The sequence below is a fragment of the Rhinolophus sinicus genome, linkage group LG03, assembly GCF_036562045.2.
Source record: "Rhinolophus sinicus isolate RSC01 linkage group LG03, ASM3656204v1, whole genome shotgun sequence".
Classification (NCBI taxonomy): Eukaryota; Metazoa; Chordata; class Mammalia; order Chiroptera; family Rhinolophidae; genus Rhinolophus; species Rhinolophus sinicus.
This window is the reverse complement of record NC_133753.1, coordinates 69,494,430-69,518,224: the sequence shown is the minus strand read 5'-3', so window position 1 is coordinate 69,518,224 and position 23,795 is coordinate 69,494,430. Positions and strand designations below refer to the sequence as shown.

General features: G+C 37.3%; 1 protein-coding gene across 1 annotated transcript; it reads right to left on the bottom strand.

The window, feature by feature from the left end:
- Positions 1-565: 565 nt before the first annotated feature.
- Positions 566-22,474, bottom strand: ARHGAP11A (Rho GTPase activating protein 11A). Its single transcript, XM_019725552.2, has 12 exons — positions 21,583-22,474; positions 18,642-18,712; positions 16,752-16,848; positions 13,778-14,031; positions 12,612-12,775; positions 12,299-12,445; positions 9,521-9,595; positions 8,599-8,766; positions 5,933-6,062; positions 5,324-5,432; positions 3,543-3,681; positions 566-3,136 (listed from the first exon to the last, which is right to left on the bottom strand). The coding sequence occupies exons 1-12, from the start codon at positions 21,709-21,711 to the stop codon at positions 1,563-1,565; spliced, it is 3,057 nt and encodes a 1,018-aa protein (XP_019581111.2). The 5' UTR covers positions 21,712-22,474; the 3' UTR covers positions 566-1,562.
- Between the last annotated feature and the right edge of the window lie 1,321 nt (positions 22,475-23,795).

Here is a 23,795-nt window from a genome sequence, read left to right as displayed (position 1 = left end):
ACACATATCTCAGAGTTTATGAATATTTTCTATCTCTACTAGTAGAGAAATACTATAAACATCTGAAACACATACCCAGTCTACATTACAAAACTGTTTTGATGTCACATAAACATGATGCTTGTATCTCCAGATTTTTTACAGTCTTTAAGTCAAATACTTACTAGTTCTGAGAAAAGGTGGATTCCTAGAGAGAGGAAAACAGCTCTGAAATAAAACAGATGCTCTGCTACCAACTTGGTAAAGCAAACATCTGATGACTTTAAATTCCTCATATATACACACACTGTAAATCCGGCTGCTCTGAGTAGGGGAGCACTGCTGCTCTATTCAGCCCGGACTTCTCCCTGTGGAGTTCTAACAACTGACCAGCAGGACTTCCTCCAGTGGTTGGTTCTGCCTTGCATAGTCCTTCCTCTAAAACTTAGAGAAGAACCTCTACTGTTATTATTCCTTCCTTAAAGACTTGTAATTTCTAATAATTTAAAATATAAACTTAAATAGATTTGCTTGACAATTTGGGTCAAATTCTAAAAGGTACTTTGAATTTCATTAGTCTCAGGCGTCATTTTCAGAAAGTTATCTTTAATGTCCATGCTAAATAAATAACATTTACATACAAGACAAAACCATCATAGGCTTCTGTAAGAATCTAACATGTAAGAAGAGTCCAAGGTAAATATGGAGGTACATCAACTACTTCAAATTCTAAAGTCAAGCATCTCAACATAAGAAATCACCTTGATTAAAATTTTCAAGCTAATTCTTCCTCCTTAATTTTAAATTCTATGTCAGATAAAACACACAAATGTATTTGTGCAAATTAAATTTAAAAAAACAGTATGGTTTAAAAGTCATCAATTACTCCTGCAGCATCATATTATATGAGGACACTCAGGTCGTTATTATGCTTTAGCTATTATTCTTAATTCAAGGGAACACACTCTACACATCTACAGGCAATAGAAACCTAATTACTTTGCCCCAAATAGGAAGAAGGGATTAAGATACTATTGAAACAAGCTAATGTCTAGGTATTTGGGTAAAAACAATAAACATTAATTCAAGAAATAAGATTTCCAAGACTTGTCTCTTCCCTTTACATGTTAGAAATGTCCTATAGAAACTTTTATTGACTTAGGAGGAATGATAACAGGAAATTGACACAACTCATTCCATTCTTCCTATCACATTTAAAAAATAGAATTCATGCAATTTTCAAAAATTTCTCATAAACCCAGTCAACAATTTCTTTTAAAAAGTAAAGTGTAACCTCTGCTTTAAAAGATCACAATAAAATTAAAGTTTTAAATATTGCCATAGTTAAGAAAAACAAAGGCTTTTATATAAGCATAAGAATTCAAGTTGCTTGTACAGTGAAATTAAAATCCATCATGTAACAATGATCCTGAGCTATAAATTAACATGTAGATTACCTTTCAAGTCACATCACCAACTGCTAATTTTATTTACATTAAGGATAAGTATAACATTTACCAATTTCAAGTCTACAAAGTATAACATTTACCAGTTACAAGTCTACAAAGTGTAACATTTACCAATTACAAGTCTACAGGTTTACTTGTTGGTAGTAGCTGAGCTTTTCCAATAGGATTTTTGGGAGAACCTTTATACCAGATCCTTTCCCTTTCTGATGGTTTCCTAAGGACCCTGTTATTTATCTCAGAAGAAAAGCCCATATTATTATTTACAACAGATTTTAATATAGCATGATTTGTCAGATCATCAAAGGGAACCTTAATTTGGTCATCGGATATCCCTTTCTGTTTATAAACTCTGGTAGACCTAAGAGAAGCATTCATGGAGTCTGGGAGCCTCTTCATCCGTGAGAAAGACTTAGAAGTTAATTCCATGCTTGATTCTAAAATTGCATCATTTGACTGTTTGTATGGTGTAGAATTCTGTTCTTTAGGACCTGACTGGGTACATGAAACTGAGGAATCTTTTGACCTACTTTCTACACAAGAGGGAAGAGCACTGTCACAGCTCAGTGATTTAACCAGAGGAGAAGCTGTATCACCAACATGTGCCAATTTATGCCTCACAGGTTGTCTGTTATACTCCAACAAAGAATTAATTCTTCTGACAGACTGACGGACAGGTGTACGCTGAAAATGAAGAGGTGACTTAACTTTTGTCCTATTTGATTCATTTAAAGAAAGCTTATTAAACCACTGTATGTGGTCTGAAACCTTTCCATGCTCTGTTACTTGTAAACTTTCAGAAACCGTTGTATCACATGTTTCTACCAATGACTGCTGTTGAACCATTCTCACAGACCTAGGTTTTGACAAGTTGGTTACATTACATGCAATCTGCTCTGAGGAAGAGGTGCTAGCCACATCCTCCGTAGTAGCTGTGCATTTCGGTACGTTTTCTTCAGTCACATTGTCCTTCTTTAATTCAGTATTTAGCTTATCCCTTGGGGAATGTTGATTCTTTATTTGTTCATCGAGGGGCAATTCCTGCTTGCTTAAATAATCGTTTGGTATATTTGAATGAATGCTTTCTTCATGTACCATCCTCATCTCAGTTGAGTAACATTTTATAGTTGCTTCTCTATCTAATTTTTGAGTATGATGTAGTGAGAAGTCTCTTTCTGAAAAACGATTTTCACCTTTACTAGTGTGGTATTCCTCTGATCCTATCACATTCAAATCATTAGTTTCAAATAGATTTTTCTCTGGGCTACATGCTAAAAAAGATGTTTCATTTAATTTTACTTTCCCCACATTAGTTACTGATGACTGCCCGTGATTTATCAATGCATAAAGATTACTTCCAGATTCAGAAAATGCTTCCTGAATTTTCAACAAAGTCTCTGTGCTCAAGGTATTTTCATTATCACTAAGAGAGCTTCCAGTTTTGTTGTGACTATGTTTACTATGTACATTAGAAGGGGTGAGCTCATAAATAGATGACTTTTCCACCGTAATATCAGGCTCCAAACAAGAGTTTTCCACCTCAAGATTTCCTTCTATTGAAGAAGCTTCATTTGTATCGATTCCTCGAAAACATGAATTACTAGGTCCTGTCCAAGACATCCGGTAACTTGTTCCATCTAGTCGCTCTGGAGTTAATAAGTTTTCCTCAGACTTACTAATCTTTTTTGAACCTAAAATAAAGCAGTTCAGGGTTTTTAGTCATTTATATTTTACCTGGTTTTGAAATATTATACAAATACATGGTAAATAAAAGTATTAAGCATTTAATTCCAATAAATTAGAGAATTATATTAAAAGTAATTTTTAAATGTCAAACATTTCACATTTACATTCATAAGCATCTTCCAGTTGTTCACAGAAAAATACACTGCCAATTCTACTATTTTCATTATTCAAACATGAATTTTAAATTTTTAGAACAGTAAATTACCTAATATATTTTGTCATTAAAATACAACTAAAGGTTATACATCAATTATATCTCAATAAAGCTGGGGGGGGGGAATTTTTTTTAAATCAACTAAAGTAGGCTTTTTGGGTAAAACTCCTAACAATATCATAGAGATGTAGCTTTACCTTTCTTTGTTAATCTTTCATCAATATCTGGGCTAAAAAGCAGACCTGTTTTTACAGATCCAATCCTATTTTTCAAACTTTGTTGATTTGCAAGTCGTCGACCAACATTTTCAAATCTATTGACACCAGAACACCCATTCTGTACAAAAAAGAAAAATTCAAAAAATTCTGGTTAAGAAATGAACCAGTTAATTTTCAAAATATTAAGACAAATTAAATTTTTTGTAGTTACCAAATCCTCTATAGTGAATTGAAAGGGATATGTAATTGAATAACAATTTTATAGCCAACACAAATATATTTGCATGTATGCTGATGAAAACTGTACTCATTTGACTTGGCTATTAGTTAATATGTTATGATCTAAAATAAAAACAGCCTCATGTATTCATTAACTAAAAAAATTTATTTTTGAGGATTCTGTGCCAGGGACTGTTCACAATAGTGAAAGAAAAGAAGAAAAGAAAAGCAAGCAAGCAAACAAACAAATAAATCTCAAGACCAAAACCTTCTGAAATTTATGCTCTAGATGAAGAACAAACATTCCAGGGAGAGGAAAATGCCAGTGCAGTCTCTAAGGCTGAAGCCAGATCTGGCACATTTGACTAACAGCAAGGAGGCAAGAGCGGATGTAGCGGAGTGTACAAGGGGCAATGGCAGGAAGAGGCTAGGAAAGGGATCCCTGGCTGGGAACAGCTCATGTGGAGGGCTGCAGTCAACCTAAGAACTTCGCCTTTCTTCCTGAGTGAAATGAGGAATCACTGGAGGCTTTTGAGCAAAGTGACATGACTTAACTTGGGTTTTAAAAGGATAATTTTGGCTGTAGTAGTGCAGCAGGGTAGAAGCAGTAGACCTACCAGTAGAAGCTTACTGCAATAATCCACGTTCGAGAAAACAGGACTTAGAGAAGGTTAGAAATATAGTCCTGGTGAGAACTGGTCAGTCTGGATATCTCTGAAAGCAAAAGTTAGATGGGATTCCCTGAGGGTTTAGATAAGGCGTGTGAGAGAAAGTGTGGAGTTGAGAATGCCTGCATGGTTTTTGCCTTAAGTGACTGAAGAACAAGTTGCCATTAACTGAGATGGCGGAGACTGCAGATAGAAGTGTGGTTGGGGGAGAAGTGGGGAAATAGAGGCAGTGAAGAAATGCATTATCAGAACTCTATTTGGGACAGGTTACACCCGAATGTCTATTGGATCAACATCCAAGTAAGGAGGTAAGGAAACGAATGTTAAGAAACAGCCAAGTTGTTCAGGAGAGCATTCTGATATAAACTTGAAAGCCTCAAGTAAACATATGATGTTTAAAGCTGATGACCAACCACCACGAGTGGAAAAAGAAAAGATAAATCCAACGACAAAGCTTTGGGCCCTCTGATACATGGGAGTTAGAAAAGTAACCAGCGAAGAAGGAAGAAAATCATGAGTGCAGTGTCCCTGAAGCAAGGAAAGAAAGAACACTGAAGAGGGGCAAGTGATCGGCCAGGTCAAACGAAGCAGGCAGGTCAGGTCAAACCAGGGCTGGTATTTGTCCGCTGGCTGGGGCAACAATGACCTTATTCATGGGTGGCCTTGAGCAGCTGCAGTGAGTGTTGGGGAGGAAAGCCCCACTGGAATCGATGTAAGGAGGAACTGGAGACATTCACGTGGAAGAGGTTGGCCTAACGAGGAGCAGTGGATGGGACAGTAACTGGAGCGGGGGCATCGAGAGGATTTTTTAGCATAGAATCTACAGTTTTATGCTAACACGAACATCAATGAAAAATGGTGAAAGATACTTACTACATCTTTGCTACTTTTCCCCAGACTAAATTTCACACGAAGAGATCTTCGAATCTTTTCTTTACGACTGATTTTAGGAGAGAAGCAGCCTGCTTTTCCTGATTCCACTCTTAAAAGAGCAGAATTAGAAACGTCAGTTTGTAGCATACATAAACCCAGAGAAATGCTTGCAAACTGAAATTTTAGAGAACGTCCAGAGCAAGTCATATTGTTAGTAAGTGAACAGTGTAGTAATTTTCTAAAATCAATTAAGCTTTATGATACCATATATGAACATGTTGTATTTGCAAATAAAATTGATCTTTCCTGCCCATCACACATTAGTCACTTATAAACCAGAATCATTAGAATAGACTAGCTTTTTAAATTAATCAGAAATTTAAAAATTACACACATCAACATGAAGCAGGATTTTAAGCAAGCAAACTGACCTCAAATTAGGAATTTTTCTCTAGAGGATACATAAGGGGCAGTTGATTAATAAGACTATAAAGGCAGAGGGAATTTTTAAAAATTATGATTCTCAGTATAAAGACAAAATATTTTATTAACTATATTATATATACAAAATATTTATCCAATGAAAACAAAATGTCCTGAATAAATTACCTGCAAACTTTTTTGCTTGCAATCCTTTTACTTCGCCTTGGAACATCTGTACCGATCAAATGATTTCCACTGATGGCTACAGGAGAGAGTGAACTCTGAGATGACACTTCTGGGCTTGTATCAAAGTGAACTATAAAAACAAACACATGTAATGTACCACATATCTTATTTTCAAAATATGAACTATTAAAAACCTTAATTTCTACCCCTAAGCTACAACAAAATCACATAATTTCTGGTTAAAAATTTCAGGAGCCAAATAACCCAACTCAACTAAAAAAAAAAAGTATCAATTTTCTAATTTTTAGATGCCCGTTAGAGGTCAGATTAAACACTGCTTTCACATTGGAGTTTTGCTTTAAACTTGTTTAGAAATACAAGGGAGGGGTGGGCACAGCTGCATACTGGAGAAAGAGCAAGCCTTCGAGATCGACTTGAATTGGTCCCACCACTTACTAAATGGCTTTAGGCTCTGAAAATGGACTTCCATGGTTGAATATAAATATTACTGGAATGTACATTAAAAGTCCAGCACATTACCTGATACATAATATTAATTAATGCTATTATAAAATATTAATTATTGAAAAACAATTTAGAGTCTGAGTATCCAGTATGCACCTGCTAGCCAACTGCTGTCCACCTGACTCTGGAGTACAACCTGTCCAATATTTTTGGCAAATAAATTGTCTATAACACATCCCTAATCACTTGACTACTGCCATGTTCCATGCTAAGAACTGGCAGTTACTACAGCTCGTTCTGATTAAGTTATTTAACACTACATCATGAAGCTGACTATAACAGAAACTAGGAAAAAAATAAAATAGTGATGAACAGAAGCTCCATATACATTTGACTTATATTTGAGTCATGCCCAGGATACACTGTACAAACATGAACCCTCTCAACTCAACACCAGTATTGATAAAGAATTCACACGGGTCCCCAGAGACATCTATGTTTTTTAATTAAAACAGAAACTATTATAACCATTATAGTGACTTTAGGATGCATTTGGCGAAAGAAAATTTTGGAGGCCAATATAATATACCCAATGTGACACAGGTAGCTTTACTCTAGGACTGTAGTATGAAAGCAATTATAAATAGGTATGCTATTTTAGATTAATATTGCTGCCTGTATACATTTTTAAAAAAGCATTTTGCAGATGGAATTTATCAAATTCTGCCAAGAAGGTAGGGTTTAAAAAAAATTGTGAGTTAAAATAACAGGATTACTGTTGTTGAACTTGTTAAATTTTTTATTAAAAATGTTTCACTGATTAAGCAGGCTCATACTAACGTTACAATAACATAAGAATGTTATTTGGGAGTAGTTTGGAGAGAAGGAATCAACAAGCTCTTTCCTTGGGGGAGATGCTATAATGCAAATAAGGCAGGCAGAACTACAATTCACATGTGCCATTTGGAAAAAGTCCTTCAAAGTGGAAAAGCTTTTAAATATCAAGAAAACATGAAGTTACTTTAAAAGAGTTTTAAGCCTCCAAATTCTGAATACTGAAAAAGCTACAGACGTAGACTCAGAGTTCTTATTACACTTTAATGAACCATAAAAAAACCTGTGAAGGAACACAGAGAACAAGTTGCTATTCTGTTCAATTTTTTAAATAAAACAAACAAGGAAAATATAAACCTTTTGGATACTAGAAACAAAAGAGAGGCTTTTGCGAAGATCTGATAACCCAGCTAATGAATTCAAAATGGAACTCTTACCACTGTCTGAAACCAACACAAATCTAAAAGAATCAGAGATCACCCACCTTTTGACTAAATGTGAGACAAATATGAGGAGGACCCTGGGTTAATTAGTTTCATTTTGGGTTGACCACAAGTTACTATGAGCCAACTTGTATTCTACACATGCACAAGAAGCCAGCTCAACCTAAGACCACACTAACAAAAATGTGGTTTTCAAATTGGCATGATTATATGATATTATCCTCTGGAGGCTCTGGTCGGCCACAATTAGTAACTTGTGCAGTTCATTTGGAAGAAAATAGCTGGGCTGGTAAGGGGTCTGGAAACCATGCTATAACAGTGCAAACCAAGTTTTTAAAGCTTTTATAAAAACTGAATATAAAACATTAAAAATACCACCCCTCCCCCCAAAGAAAATGCAACTCATAATGGTTACTCCAATGGTAACACCCCCACCCCACTCTAGATTCAGAGATGATCAAACTTCTGGCTACCCAACAGAAGACAGCTATACAGCCATAGCTATAGATCCAGAAATAACTAAAGTAGAATTCAGGATGTCCAATCACATAACACCTGAGCACCAGTGCTATGCACAGAAGCCCAAACGCTCACTCCGAGCTATTTATCATAACGCTCAATGAGCACAGCCATAAAACACATACATTAGTTATACGGACCAGTGTCTGTTTTAAAAATTAGGGACTTCATAAAAATTCAGATTGATAAAAAAACAGAATAAAGCTCTGGCTCCTAAAGAATGGTATCAGGAAACATTTTTCTCAGTCTGTTGAGATCTTGCTTCCAGGTTTATTCTCTGTTTGGCTCAAATAAATTTTTATAAAAATAAAAAATAAAAGTGTTATTATTATGAAATAGCTCTTTGCCCAGAATAGGCACTCATGGTAATGTTTACAACCCAATTACATAAATTATAATTGCTACCTGACACGGGTGTAGAACTGCTACTGAAGAGATTACTTGGCAACAGCTCAACATTAAAATTGTGCTTGATCGACTTCCTTTTCTTACTTGAGAAACCAAGAGAAGAATCTACTGGCAGTTTACGCTTAGCATTTGGTGTGAGATTCACTGGTGATTCAGATAGTTGGGCTGAAAAAAAAACCACAATTTGTTGTTTCTCCCACAGGATAAAATACAGAAGTTTTATTAATTTATTCTTATAAAGTTATTACTTAGGGCTAACCAAAGAATAGGGTAATATGTTTACATTATCAAATGTATGTTATACATCTAATAAACACTATGCAATTCCACAAAATAAAAATAGGTAAGTTGCAAATAGGCAAGATTCTTAAAAAAGAAAGTAAACAGTAGAAACTGACACCAAATAGACTAAGATTCATAAAATTCACATTAAAGAATATTAACATAGGGAAGAAAATTATCTTCAAAGAGTTGAAACAAAAACTGATCTAAATATTATTTTTGCTCTTCATTATAACTGAGTATTAACCAGTTAATTTATTTAATCTGGAAAACAAAACAAATTATTATATTGTCTGTTTCTGAGCTACAGAATTTCAGCTACAAGCCAGCCAAGATAAAAAATGGAACATACACTAATAAACTTCTGGTTCTAAAACAAAATAAGATTGAGTTATTTTCACATGTTCAATAGCACCCAACTTACAAGCAATAGAAAAGCATGATTTAGAAAATTAAAGATACAACAGTAGCCTAAAAGAAATTCTTACGTACAATTTTGGATTCATTACATCCAATGTAATTAGCAATGTCACAGCATAGTATTATACTACAATATCTCCATTAAAAATAATATTGGATTTGATTAAACCAAAACAAGTCAGAAATTTTCATTTAAATAAATATGTATAATACCTACCGATTCTCTCCTGTTGAGGTGTAATAGAGGGTGTTCTGTTATATTTAAGTTTATTTAGGGCTCCACTAACAAAATCTGAAATGCAAGGCATATATAATCACACAATCAATTGTAACTTAACATTTACCTTTTGTTTACCAATAATTTATATCGATATTTGTGGTCTAGTGTCTAAGTTTGTATCAGATTATACATTTTTAAAGTCAGGGTATTTAAAGTGAGGGTATTTAAAAGGAATTGTTTCAAAATAGAAAAAAAACAAAAAACTAAAGGATGTATTTTTATTCCATTCCACTTATACTCCCATACTCCCATATTTCCCACTCAAAAACACACACACACACACACACACAAAAGACAACGTAAAACAAGTATGTATAATGTACAGAAAGAGTATGGAAGAGGAAAGCATTACTTGTAAAGAAAGGAACGAAATGGCAGCAGGAGAGAAAGCTTTTCATGGGAAGTAAAACCTGGCCTGTGTTCTAAAGAATTAGTAGGTGTTGATTAGGTAGAAAGGTAACATTTGAAGCAAGGTGAATAGCACATGCGGAGGCATGTAAGTAATTAAAACAGGATTTATGTATACTAGAAACCAGTAGTTTGATATTGCTAGAGCAAACAGGGAGCAGTGGATATGATAAGGGATAAGCCTTGTGTATCAGGCAGACCAGGGCCTGTGTGTCATTTTCAAGAACTTGAACTTCTCCAAAGACAAAGGGGAACAAAATTGACTGATCTGCATTTTAGAAAAATTACTTTGGCAGCAGGTGTGAAAGATACACTTAAGGGAGCAAGCCTCCTTGGAGGCAGGCAAACTAACTGAAGGTTCTTCTAAGTACGTTACTAAGTCATTCAACAAATATTTATTTTGTGCCTAGCCCTGGAGATGTAAGAGTGACCAAAACAGACACGGTCTTTGCCTTCATGGAACTTATTCTCCTGGAGGAAACAAACATTAAATACACCAAGGAAATACTAAATACGTAATGACAAATGGGATAAACAGTCTGAAGTACAAATACAGTAACAGATTTAGATTGGGGAGCCAAAAAAGGTATCCTTGAGGAAGTGATATTTAAGGTGAGACCTGAAGAAAGAGTGGCAATTATCCAGGCCAGAGAAGAACAGAGGAAGCATCAGTGGAAAATGGAGGCAGGAAAGAAGGTCGTTAGATCAAAGGGATAAGCGCTGGTGAGCAGTGGGATGTGGGGATGAGGAAAGAGTAAATAAGGACATACAGAATTTTAACTTTGATGACTGAGTAGACAATGGTGCCACCAAAAGAAAAAGGAAATTATGCAAAAAAGAGTTAGACATGTTTATGAGACACTAACTGGATATAAATCCATTTGTGGTGAGACCAGGGCTGGAGAAGTAGACTTGGGAGTCATCAGCCCAGAAATGGTAGTTTTTAAAAATGAAAGTGAATGAGATCACTTAAGAAGAGGAAAAAGTGTAAGAATCAAGTATGGAAGAATGGGACATTTAAGAGATTGTCAGAAAAAGAAAATCCAGGAAATGAGCCAGAACAAATAGCTAGAGGTGGGGAAACAATGAAGCATAGTATTAATTTTAAAAAGAAGAAAAAAGAAAAAATCAAGAAAAAAAAATATATGGAAGGAAATAGTCAAGTGGTCAAACAGATTCTGAATAATACAGGCCAAAAAAATATGTACTGGACTTAGCTATTAGGAAATTGTGACTTAAACAGGAATAGTTTCATGCAAAAATATGCTCCTAATTTTCAGTCACAATGAAACACAAAGGTATTTTAAATATGTTCATTAAATATCACTCAAAATAATTATTTAAGCTCAGCTATACCTCACTTATGTGTATATACTACACACCCACAAGTGAAATAGGCACAAACCTCACTGAAAGCCTCACTGAAGAGCCAAAGACAGGAAATGCTCTATCTAATTGGTAGGCAGTGGCTAATCAAGCCAAACTTCAAGGCACCTAGGCAGACAAACAAGGTTAATATGCGGGAGAAAAAGGAAAAAAGAAGAGAAACAAGAGCCAGAGCAGAAGAGAGAAGAGACAATGGAGCAACAGATTCAGCCCCAGCAGACAGTAACACACAATTAGAACAGCACAGCGAAATCAGGAGTATGGAAAGACAAACTGTTACCTCTATAATCTGAAATGCCACACATTTCTGACTTTTCTTCCTAATTTTCCTTCAAGTCTCAATTCTTCAAACCAGATAACTTTTAAAATAGTTTAATCATGTTATTCCTCTTCTCATACCTTCAATGGTTTTCCAATACCAGCTTAATATTCTAAGTCTTGAGCCTGACACTGAGCTAACCCAGTGTCATCCTAAGGATTAGGATGAATGCTTCAATCACGTCATGCTCGTCTTTTTATAGACAGCAATTCTTCCTTACAGAATCACTTCTTCCTTACAGAAATCTTTTTCCATAGCAGCCTTCTCATCTAGAACAGGATGCAAGTATTCTTACCCTCCACCCACTTCCCCTAGCTCTACCCATTCTTCAGGAAGGGTCAGTTTGACCTCCTATTTGCAGAGTCCCTGACATTACAACCCCGGGAACTTTTCTCCTTTGAACACATTTTATTTGTGCTAAAGATCTAGCACTTAATATTAGACTGTACTGTCATTTTCACTTTTCACATGCATATGCCATGTCTTTCCAACTATGCTGTAAGCACCAATACACTATAGCTTCTGCTTCTTTATGTTCAAATGCCTTTCGGATAAAAGCAAATCGTTGTACTCCCATAAAACGGACTGTCACTGACACTTACCTCCTACACTTTGTCTTCGCTTTCTCTTATGGTCACCAGGAGTTTCATATTCACCTTCTTCAAAACCTTCCAGTGATGGAGTAGCACAGAGACCATCAACACCCAACATAGCTGGTATCTTCTCCATGATGAAATCTGGAACATGCCCTAAAGGAAAATGTTCGCAATTAAGATCTTTCCTCTACTCCCCCTAGAAATATTTAAATAGTCTATACCAACTTCCTCACAGTTGTCTTTATAGTTCACTTGGAAGAAGCTGGGATCTCCCTCATTTAAACAAATCCCATTATTTAATAATGCAGCTACATCTTACCAATATCTGATGCACAATCAATAAGAGTCTGTACTACTGCAGCCTGCAATCGTAGCTTTTTTTCTGTGTTAGCAGACATTTTTTCGTGTCCTTCACTTGTCTGTAGAAGGTTTGGTGCAAATATCACTGCAAGATTCCTGCTATCCATCTTATTCTCACTGGACCTTAAATGAAAAATGGTTTTATGAGATGTAGCCAAAGATAAAAAAATATGGAGTAAAAATAACATATTAAACACATTTTGAAGAGCTCTTACTTTACCAAACACAAGGGAAAATATGTTACCCTTCATCTATCCATCTACATGATTGGCTTGAAATAAGACTGAACCAGAAGTACACAGCTTATGTGTGCTTAGATATACATCATAAAAATCATGCAAACTTTGTTTTTCCACACAAATTGAACATGTTTATTTGATTTTCAAACCCACACACAGAAAATTTGAATTAGAAGGCAGGAAGTATGTCTAGAACAAACAGGCTCAGTGATATCAGGGAGAGGGGACAAATTTGAAAAGCAAAACAAATATTTTAAAAACACTGTAATCTGAAATCATTCAGTGGACAAAGGATCCTATAGGCATCAATAAGCCATTAAGACATTCATAGGGTGGCCGAATGGCTCAGTTGGTTGGAGTGCAAGCTGTGAACCACAGGGTTGCCAGTTTGTTTTCCACATGGGCCAGTGAGCTGAGCCCTCCACAACTAGATTGAAGACAACGAGCTGCCGCTGAGCTTCTGGAGGGGTGGCTGCGTGAGCTCTCAACAACAAGGCTGCCTGTTCAATTCCTGCATGGGATGGTGGGCTGCGCCCCCTGAAACTAAAGATTGAAAACAATGACTGGACTTGGAGCTGAGCTGCGCCCTCCACAGCTAGACTGAAGGACAAGGACTTGGAACTGATGGGCCCTGGAGAAACATACTGTTCCCCAATAAAATAAAATAAAAATTTTTTAAGACATTCATGATGACTCTAAGACACCAAAGAAATATTAAATCATTTGGTATATTGTTTCTTAAATTATACAGTGTACACATCTTAGAGTAAGGAAATGTACAATATTTTTTAGAAAATTTTCCATTCCAAATGAAATTCATTATCTAGAGGGGTAAATCTAGCTAGTTGAGAAATTAAACTATTATTTCCCAAGACTTACTACTCACCTAAGAGAAACATTCCTGAGGAAGTTAAAGAAGTATCTTAATATATCAATTGTGTGGTCAGGCATAAGACAGGAGAGCAACAGTGTAGCTTTGTTCTTCTCCTCTGTTCCTAACTGTTGAGCTTTGAAAAGTGCTTCATGCAAATCAGCTGGGAGAATGGGCTCTGGCAGTTCCCTAAAAAACTGCTTAAGAAGCCCTGCAACATCACAAGGCGGTGCAGAAGACAGGCCACTTTCACCATGATCCAGTTTATTCTGAAATAAATAAAATAATCTTGAGTATTTATGGGCTTAAGAGTACAATGCAAATAAAGTATCCTTTCTTACACTCTAAAGAGCTTTCTTTAATGAATTTCTCTTAACTTTTGCCTTAAGACATATCACTCCCTTTCAGAAGACTAAAATCAATGTTAAAAGTGTTTGTTTTCATTTATAGGAACAGGGTAACGAATTTAAAAGTACTTTGTAAACTTTGAAAACATATAAATAGCTTAACTGTGGTGACCACTTCACAACATATACGTAAATCAAAACATCAAGTGGTACCTATTAAATGTTTTGTGAATTATACTTCAATAAAACCGAAAAAAAAAAGAAACATTACACAAATGATATACATTTTCTTTTGGAAAAAAGTTTTTTTTTCTCCTGTCATAAAAAAAGCTATTTGCAAATTCAATTTCTGTCAATGATTCACGTGATACCTACAAATATTTCGGTCGTAAAAATCAAATCAAAAAGTGGTACAAAAGAAAAATTACAGTTCACCATATAATCCTAAAATTTATGTGGAACCATAAAAGACCCCAATAGCCTCGGCAATCTTGAGAAATAAGAACAAAGTTGGAGGAATTATGCTACCTGACATCAAATTATACTACAAGGCTACAGTAATCAAAACAGCATGGTACTGGCATAAAGACAGACACAAAGATCACTGGAACAGAGTAGAGAGCCCAGAAACAAATCCATACCTATATGGTCATTTAATCTACGACAATGGAAGCAAGAATTTACGGTGGGGTAAAGACAGTCTATTCAATAAATGGTGTTGGAAAACCTGGACAGACACATGCAAAAAAATGAAGCTGGACCACCTCCTTACACCATATACAAGAATTCAAAATGGATGAAAGACTTAAATGTAAGATCTGAAACCATAAAATTCCTAGAAGAAAATATAGGGAGAAACTTTACAGATATTACCCAGAGTAAGATTTTTATTGATATAGCCCCTCGGGCAAGGGAAGTAAGAGAAAAAATAAACATGTGGGATTACATCAAACTAAAAAGTTTTTTCACAGCAAAGGAAACCATCAATAAAATAAAAAGGGATCCTACTGAATGGGAGAAGATATTTGCCAATGATATATCTGATAAGGGGTTAATATCCCAAATTTATAAAAACAGCACTCAACTCAACTCCAAAAAAACAAACAATCCAATTAAAAAATAGGCAGAGGGGCCAACCCAGTGGCTCAGGCGATTGGAGCTCTGTGCTCCTAACTCCGAAGGCTGCCGGTTCGATTCCCACAAGGGCCACTGGGCTTTCAACCACAAGGTTGCCAGCTCAACTCGAGTCCCGCAAGGGATGGTGAGCTGCGCCCCCTGCAACTAGCAATGGCAAGTGGACCTGGAGCTGAGCCGTACCCTCCACAACTAAGACTGAAAGAACTACTTGAAGCTGAACCGCACCCTCCACAACTAAGATTGAAAGGACAACAACTTGACTTGGAAAAAAGTCCTGAAAGTACACACTATTCCCCAATAAAGTCCTGCTGCCCTTCCCCAATAAAAAAATCTTTAAAAAAAGAAAAAAATGGGCAGAGAACATGAAGAGACATTTTTCTAAAAAGGACATACAGATGGCAAACAGACATATGAAAAAATGCTCAACCTCACTAACCATCAGAGAAATGAAAATAAAAACCACAATGAGATACCACCTCACCCCAGGCAAAATGGCTATCATCAATAAATCAACAAACAACAAGTGCTGGCAAGGATGTGGAGAAAAGGGAACCCTTGTGCACTGTTGGTGGGATTGCAGATTGGTGCAGCCACTATGGAAAACAGTATGGAGGTATCTCAAAAATCTGAAAATGGAACTGCCTTATGATCCAGCAATTCCACTCCTAGGTATCTAACCGGAGAAATCCAAAACTCTAATTCAAAAAAATGTATGCACCCCTATGTTTATTGCAGCACTATACACAACAGCCAAGACATGGAAACAACCGAAATGCCCATCGGTAGACGACTGGATTAAGAAACTGTGGTACATTTATACAATGGAGTATTACGCAGCCATAAAGAAGAAATCTTACCATTTGCAACAATATGGATGGACCTAGAGAACATTTTGCTAAGTGAAATGAATCAGTCAGAGAAAGACAAATACCATATGATCTCACTTTTATGTGGAATCTAAAGAAAAGAATAAATGAATGAACTAATCAGAAACAGTCTCAGAGACATAGAAGAAAAACTGAGGGTTGCTAGATGGGGGGGTGGGGTGGAGATAAGGGGGAAGGTGAGGGGATTAGAAAGCACAGTCAGTAACCACAAGATTGCCACGGGGATATGAAAGTCAATTTGGGGAATGTAATCAATAATGTTGTAAAGATTTTGTAGGGTATCCAATGGACACTTGTCTCGTTAGAGAGACCACCTCAGGGATGATGTAGATGCCTGATCACTGCACTGTACACCTGAGGCTAAACAACAATGAATGTTAACTACAATTTTATAAATATATATATATTTACAAGAAGCGGAGTACAGCATAAGAAATAGAGACAGTGGAAATGTAATGGCTGTGTGCGATGTCAGAGGGGTAGTGGATAGGGGAGGGGGTTGTCACTGTGTGAGGGATATAAATGATAAATGTTTAACTATTACATTGTTTTGTGCACCTGAAACTAATTTTAAAAATGTTGAAAAAAAGAAAAAGTACAGTTCAAGAATATGCTTACCTTCAGTGCTTTTAGACGAACAACAGATCCTGATTTCCTAAAAAGCCCTTCTGTGTGAATATGTTCTTCTAAAGATGTGCAAGCATCAACAAGAAAACTGAAAGAGAAAAATCTTTTCAGGTGGCCAGATACACATCTTTCTAAATCCTATTATTCTGCCAAAGTATATCAGCAGACCAGGCACTACACTCCCTTCAGAAGCTCCGATGCCACAAATCCCTTTAATCCCTGTGATAAAAGGTTACTAGCTCCTAAATTCTTCTCTAACACCCATCTTTTTATCCATAACAAGTTCAATGAGCCCGCTTAATCCTACATCCTTCTCATCCTACTCCATTTCTCCGCTTCCACTCAGAGCACGGGATTTGTCACTTTTATTGCCTCTACTTCCTCATAGCCCAGTCTCTACTCCACCCTCTCCAATCCGACTTTTACCCCATTACTCCAACAAAACAGCTCTCGTCAAGGTTACCAATGGCCTTTGCCTTGCCAAACCCACGGTCAATTCATTGTCTTCATCTTCTCCTACCATCATTGAACACAACTGACCATCCCCTGATCATCTTGAAAATACTCCTCATCACTATTCTGGTTTTTCTGCTGACTCCCTGACTGCTTCTTCTCAGACTCCTTTTCCGGATCCCCTTTTTCTGCCAGACCTACATGCTAGGATGACCCAGGACTGTCTAAAGCCTTCTTTTCTTTCTCTCCGTGTGTGACCTTACACAACATACACAGCTCAATCAAAATATCTACCATCTACTACATTAGCCCAAAAATAAGGCAAGGTTTTTTTCTCACCGTAACATTACTTCTCAGAGAAGTTGGATATATCCCAGTCCTTACAATCCTTCTCGTATTTAAAGGTATGTGCTCAGTTTCTTTACATTAACAATTCTGAACAATCAGAGTTGGCTTTAAATGCTTAGCTGGTACCAAGAAATTAGAACGGATGTCAGCTGCAAGCAACTGATAGAATCATAGTGGTACACAGTGGCTGACCGTTGCAGAGGGCAACTGACAGAAGAGTTTGTTTTTTTTTAAAAAAAAAAAAGCAGGCAACGAAATTACAACAAAGATGTAGTCATTATTACTGGGAATATGACTTTGCAATCTAAATGTTGAAAATCATTATAAAGAATCCTTTTATAGGTCATATAAAAAGCAAAACAGCAAGTGGTTACCTTATAAAGATTGTGAATCAACACCTATATGCTGAAGGAAAACCTTTCTAAGCAGCAAGGTGTTCAATAAATGCTTTTGGACAATGCATTGATTAAAAACCCAGGTTACTGAACTAGAGTAGCCAGAATGAACCCTACTTTGGACGGAGAGGAAATTAATTAGTAAGAGCTAAGACAGTTTCCTTATATATATTTTTTAAATATTTTCTTCAGATGTAACCTTCTCTAGTAATTTCTGATGCTGTTAGTCCATAGGTTATTTATAAATAGTGACACAGAACAGAAAAGTTAGTGTTACATAATTTATATTCACAAATACTCCAATATCTTAGCTTAAACATTCTTTTATCCAACATTTCTAAAACAAGAAATACAAAAATTACAACTGAATTGGTAATTCAAAATATTACTGAATATAATCAGAATTGCAGCAAAAGAATTGGCACAGAACTGAAAACTCTAACTTAATAGAACAAAAATAATTTTCTTTCTAACTTTTATTCACTGCTGAACCTTAAAATTCAATCCTGGGAATGAGTACAAATCAAAAAGTTAAAATATGTAAAAGTTTCAAAAAATTTTTACATTACTGTTAAGAAATGAAATTATTTGCTAGTTCAAAAACAAATGTGTGCATCCATCGACTATTTTTAAACATTCAAACACCAGTTTGAAATATTTATTCTTCATTTCAAACTCTGCTTACCTTGGAATGTGTCCATATTCTGGTACAACAGAATGGGGTAATGCATTAAAAGGTACTCCAAATATTTTACCCTAAAACGACAAATTTAGTTATTCTAACACAAATATTAGGCATAATATAAATTTTCATAAACATTAGGCAAGTTAAAAATATCAGGAGATAAAAAAAGATAGCAGAAATAAACAGTCAAGACAATGAAAACAATTATTTTGAGTACATTTGGTAAAAAGTAACTACTATACACCAGACATTATGCTAGGTGCTGGGAGTACAAAGATAGTAAAGATAAGTCACTGCCCTCAAGCAATGTGGTAATTTCCACCAGTTTCTAATGTCATAAAGGAAAATCAATCTAGTTAGCACTGAAACAGAAAACTCTTAAACAGAATTTGGCCCAAAACTCTTGCATTCACCCCCAAAATACTACCGGTTCCTTCAGTAACCTTATAAATAATGACCTTATATCTTCCTTCTGTCACCTCTAAATACTAATTTGAACAAAAAGCTAAGTCAATTTACAGTGGTACTTCCTGTCACTCATTGAGTACTTCCTAAACTATACTAGAAGTGGTTATTTTTAGACTTGATTATCTTTTCCACAGTCCATGGAAAAGTGCTTATTGAAACTATGTTCTGAGGTATGCAAGGTAGAGATTCTGCAACTACTTAATTCAAATTTCATTTAACTACCATTGTTTAAGTCATATTCAAATGTATTACTCACATTCAAATTTTAATACTTGAAGACCCCAAGAGTAAACTTGTATGTTGGTTAACTTGCATGTTTGTACATACCTCACCATCTTTGTGCATGCATTCAAACTTCTTTAAAAAGTGTCACTGATTTAAAAGGTTATAGCTATTCACTGGACTTAAAAATAAATTGAAGCTTTATACAAAGTTAAATAAGTGGGTATACCTAATCTCACAAAGGTTAATTTAGCTTAGATGCATGCGCTCTCCATGAACGCTCTTGAAGCACTTATGTTTTAAGAGCATATTATTTAACCTTATATTTACCATATATGGGAAATCATCCAGCATTGTTAATGATTCAAAAGAGTAACAAAATCTCACTAGTCCTTTTCCAAGCATCTGGTTCCATTTAATTGACAAATATAGAAAAGATAGTGCAGTACAGTGCCTAAGAGGGCAAGCTCCTAGAGGCAGGACTGCCAAATTTTAAATCCTGGCTCTTCTACTTATCAAGTGACCTTGATCAAATTAATATTATTTATGTCTCAGTACCCACATAGGTCCTAAGTCATGGTTGTAGAAAGAATTAAATAAACTAAAAGATGCAAAATATTTATAACAGTGTCTGACACTGAGTAAGCATTCAAAGAATATTTGCTACTGTTACAACCATCATTTCAAGGTGAGCTACCTAAAAAAAATGTTAGTATGGACAACCGCTTAGTTCGGTAAACCAGAATTTTCTTGATACTATGCAACCAAACAAAATGCTAAAATAAATCAGATGCTGAAGCTGATTGTAAGTCTAAAAATGTTATACATAAGTAGAATTTAGGGTGTTTCTTTTTCTTAAGTTTCATTATTCTCAATACTTTTATTATCCTAATAACCATCATTAATTAAGCGGCACATGAAAGGCATTGTGCTAATCCTATCTACAGATTTTAAATCTACAGTTTTTTAAATCCCTTAAACAACCAAGGAGAGATACCATTATTACAGAGAAGGAAACTGAAGCAGAGGAAAATTAAACAAGCAGGCTAAAATCACACACCTAGTAGGGATCAAGCAGGATTCAAACTCAGGTCTATCTGACTCTAAAGATAGGTGTCAGTTTATCTTAAGCGGTGAAAAAAAAAATGCACATACAAATTCTTTCAGATACTTACAAAACCAACTACGTTTGAGATCTTGGAAAGCCAGTTTTACAACCAGAAAAAAAAAACACTGTAGCTTTTAAATATAAACAAATATGTTGCCATTAAGTTGCAAACAACAAAAACAATTTTTCCAGAATTTAAGAGGTATACAAATTTTTGTTAGTTTTCTTCTCCACATACTTATCTTTCAGAAATTATAAATTAAGAGCTATGCAATTTAATTTTATTAGTTTTCCTCTCTAAGCACCTAGAAAGTAGTAATAGGCAAATAGATTTAATAGGCAAATAGATTTAAAATAAAATGCATTATATGCAATTTATTTTTCACAATGAAGTTCTGGATGATGCAGTAGAGATATAAAAATCTCCTTCAAAATCCCCTTACTTTGACCACCCCAAAATTAGCAACAGCTTTTTAATCATTCCACTCTGGCTTCTCCACTTACTCATTAAAAAAATAATAACTTCATGTCTCAAGATATGATATAGTGAAGCAGCAAGCTTTTTTTTTTTTTAATTGGTGAATATAGAGATATTATCCGAAACCTATTTCTAATGTTCTGTCACACCGCCTCACCTACTGATTCATTTAGAAAATGTATCGGTCCCCCTTGTTCCTCTCCAAATCTCACTCTTATAACTGTGGTAATGGGGTAGTGTCCGTCTCCCTTCCCATGTGCTACTTGTTCAAAATACAATAAATTGGCAATATCTGGAGATATTTTTAATTGTCACAAATGAGACGCTACTGGCATCTGATGGGTAGAAGCCAAAGACGCTGCTAAACATCCTACAAAGCGCAGGACAGCGACACTCCTCCCCCTCAATGTTATAGTTCAAAATGTCACGCTGCGGAGGCTGAAAAACCCTGCCACCTTCTCTCAAAGACCAAAACTTCCAGTAAAGAATAAAAAACGTCATTCTTTAAATTTCAGCAGTTGACCATCTGTATTGAATTAGACGCACCACCACATTCTCTTTTGGACCCATACAGAACGAACCTTTTAGCATGACCTGGTAATAAGTGATGATACAGGGTGTGCTTTTTAAAAACAAAACCCTCAATCCACTTCCTCAGAACTTACCACTGCTTCCGTGGCTGTCGTTTCATGTCTCCTGCGATCGCACTGCGCACGGCTACCTTTGACCTTAATGCCATAGGCAGCCCGAAGCTGCTGCAACAAGGCCAACCTCACCAGCCTCTGATCCCACATCCCGGACACGCCGCCCGGGACTCTCCGAGGCAGGATCTGAGTCCGGAATCTCGTTCGCCACCAAGTCTTCCAATTTCCGAAAACGCTCAGGTTTGCGCTCTGCTCCGCTGCCTTCCGGCCAAGGCTGGCGCTGTTCCGACCCCGGACCCCAGACACGTCCACGGCGTTTTCCTTGTTCCTCTATCCACTTCCACCCACCGTCTTCTTAGTCCTTTGATCTAGCCACACCTCACCTTTCCTTCACTTACACAGACCTTCTTTCTTGTCACCGATCCTTTCCGCAACTTACACACACCTCCCTTTTTCCTCCTGCTCCTTTCGGATCCTCGTACCAACGCCTGTTACCAGCTTCTCGCCACTTCCGGCCACTTCCCGAGATCCCGCGTCCTCCAAACCTGACTCAGCCCTCGTCTCTCTGCGAACTGTTCAGACGACTCTTCTCGCCCTTCCTGCCCCGGCAGGCTCAGTGGAGGGCTCGTCTCTCTGACCCCCCGCGTCCCCGCCTTAGCCCAGCCGCCGGACCAGCCGGCTGCTCAGGCGCCTCTCCCAGTCCCGGTCCCCGCCCGGGCTGGTTGCCACCGTCACCCCGTTTCACAGGCTGCTCCTGCCCTCCGCCATCAGCCCGCCCGAGGCCCCCGGCCCGCACATCCCGGTGCGCTCACTGAAGCCAAGCAGCTCTCCTCATGCCTCCGCCCCCACCTCCTGGGCAGACACCCGGAGCTACGGCGGCCGTCCCACCCTCAGTTACAGCTCAGGCTCGAATGGCAGCGCCAAACATCGCTGCGCACTCTGATTGGCCGGCTCCTCTTTTCAAAATCAGGACCTCGGAGGGTGGCCAGATGCTGCCTGTCTAATGAGATGTGGTCGGAAGGGCGACAACGAAGGGTGTGGCGGGCAAAACTAAGAAACATTAAAAAAAAATGAGTCCCACTTGTTCTTTCGTAGCCACATTTTTGAAGGAAAATACTTTATAAAGAGTTTTTTAATACACCTGGCCTGCGCCTGAAGCAATATATTCGGGGAAATGTGATAGACACCTCATTCCCATTTTTTCAGAACTTGACTGAGGCTGAAGGCCCTTTTACGGAGAAACGGCTTCTACGGATCCCGAGGTGCGACAACTTGAGTCAGGATTCACAAACGCTGATTTTAGTAACCCGGACTCCCGGCTTCTGGTGGGAATTTCGGCTATGGGAGCTGGTCCATATTTGGGGGCTGATTGTGACGCTCAAATTTTAGCACATAGGTAGTTAAATATAACAAAGAAATCCTGTCGAGAGAGTAGAGTGCGTGAGCCATGCGAAGTCCGCGGGAGGCAGCAGCTGCAGAAGCTTTATTCGGTGGGATTTGGAGTTAGGACACCGGGGAGGAACCCAGCTTGGGGCCCACATGTTTCTGAAACCTCGGTCATCTTGTTGACAAACAGGGCTACACATACACGCTGCTTGTTCCCCGCTGCTGTTCCATGCTCAGTCATCTGTGACCCCATCAGGGTGTTGTCTGTTCTCTGAGATGTAATTATTTTAGGATTCCCGCTGAGTGGTCTGTTTGCACGCCTTATCTTTCCTCCTCTGAGGCTAAGACCCTTGAGAATGACAGGAGCCGGGTTCATGTTTACTTCCCACAAAGTGTAGCCCAGAACTTTGAATAAAGTTCTCATCGACTGCTTTTTGAATGAATTAATGACGGATTCAGCTGCCACTCGTATACAGTAGGGTAAACAAACAAGCAAGAAAACACCTTGGGGGTGAAAATTAAAGGTCTAAATTTGGGAAGACAGGAAGCAGGGAAACCTGTGTAGCAACACGGCTATGTGCACAGACTCCAGATCCCTAGTTCTGTGGAGTGTTAAAAAGCAGATCCCTTGTCAAATAAATGTGGGGATTGAAACCAGTTCCTTTGCCACAGGATCTCCAAGGGCCTCTAATCCACCATTGTACACTGGGACTTACCAGTAAGAGGCGGGAGTTAGGCTGCACGTCCTAGTGTTTGACTGCTGACTTACTTTTTCTCGTTGTTTCAGAGCACTTGGGTGGTTGGTGTTTGAGGAATGAGCTTTGGTGCGCTCTGCACCATGTTCACGG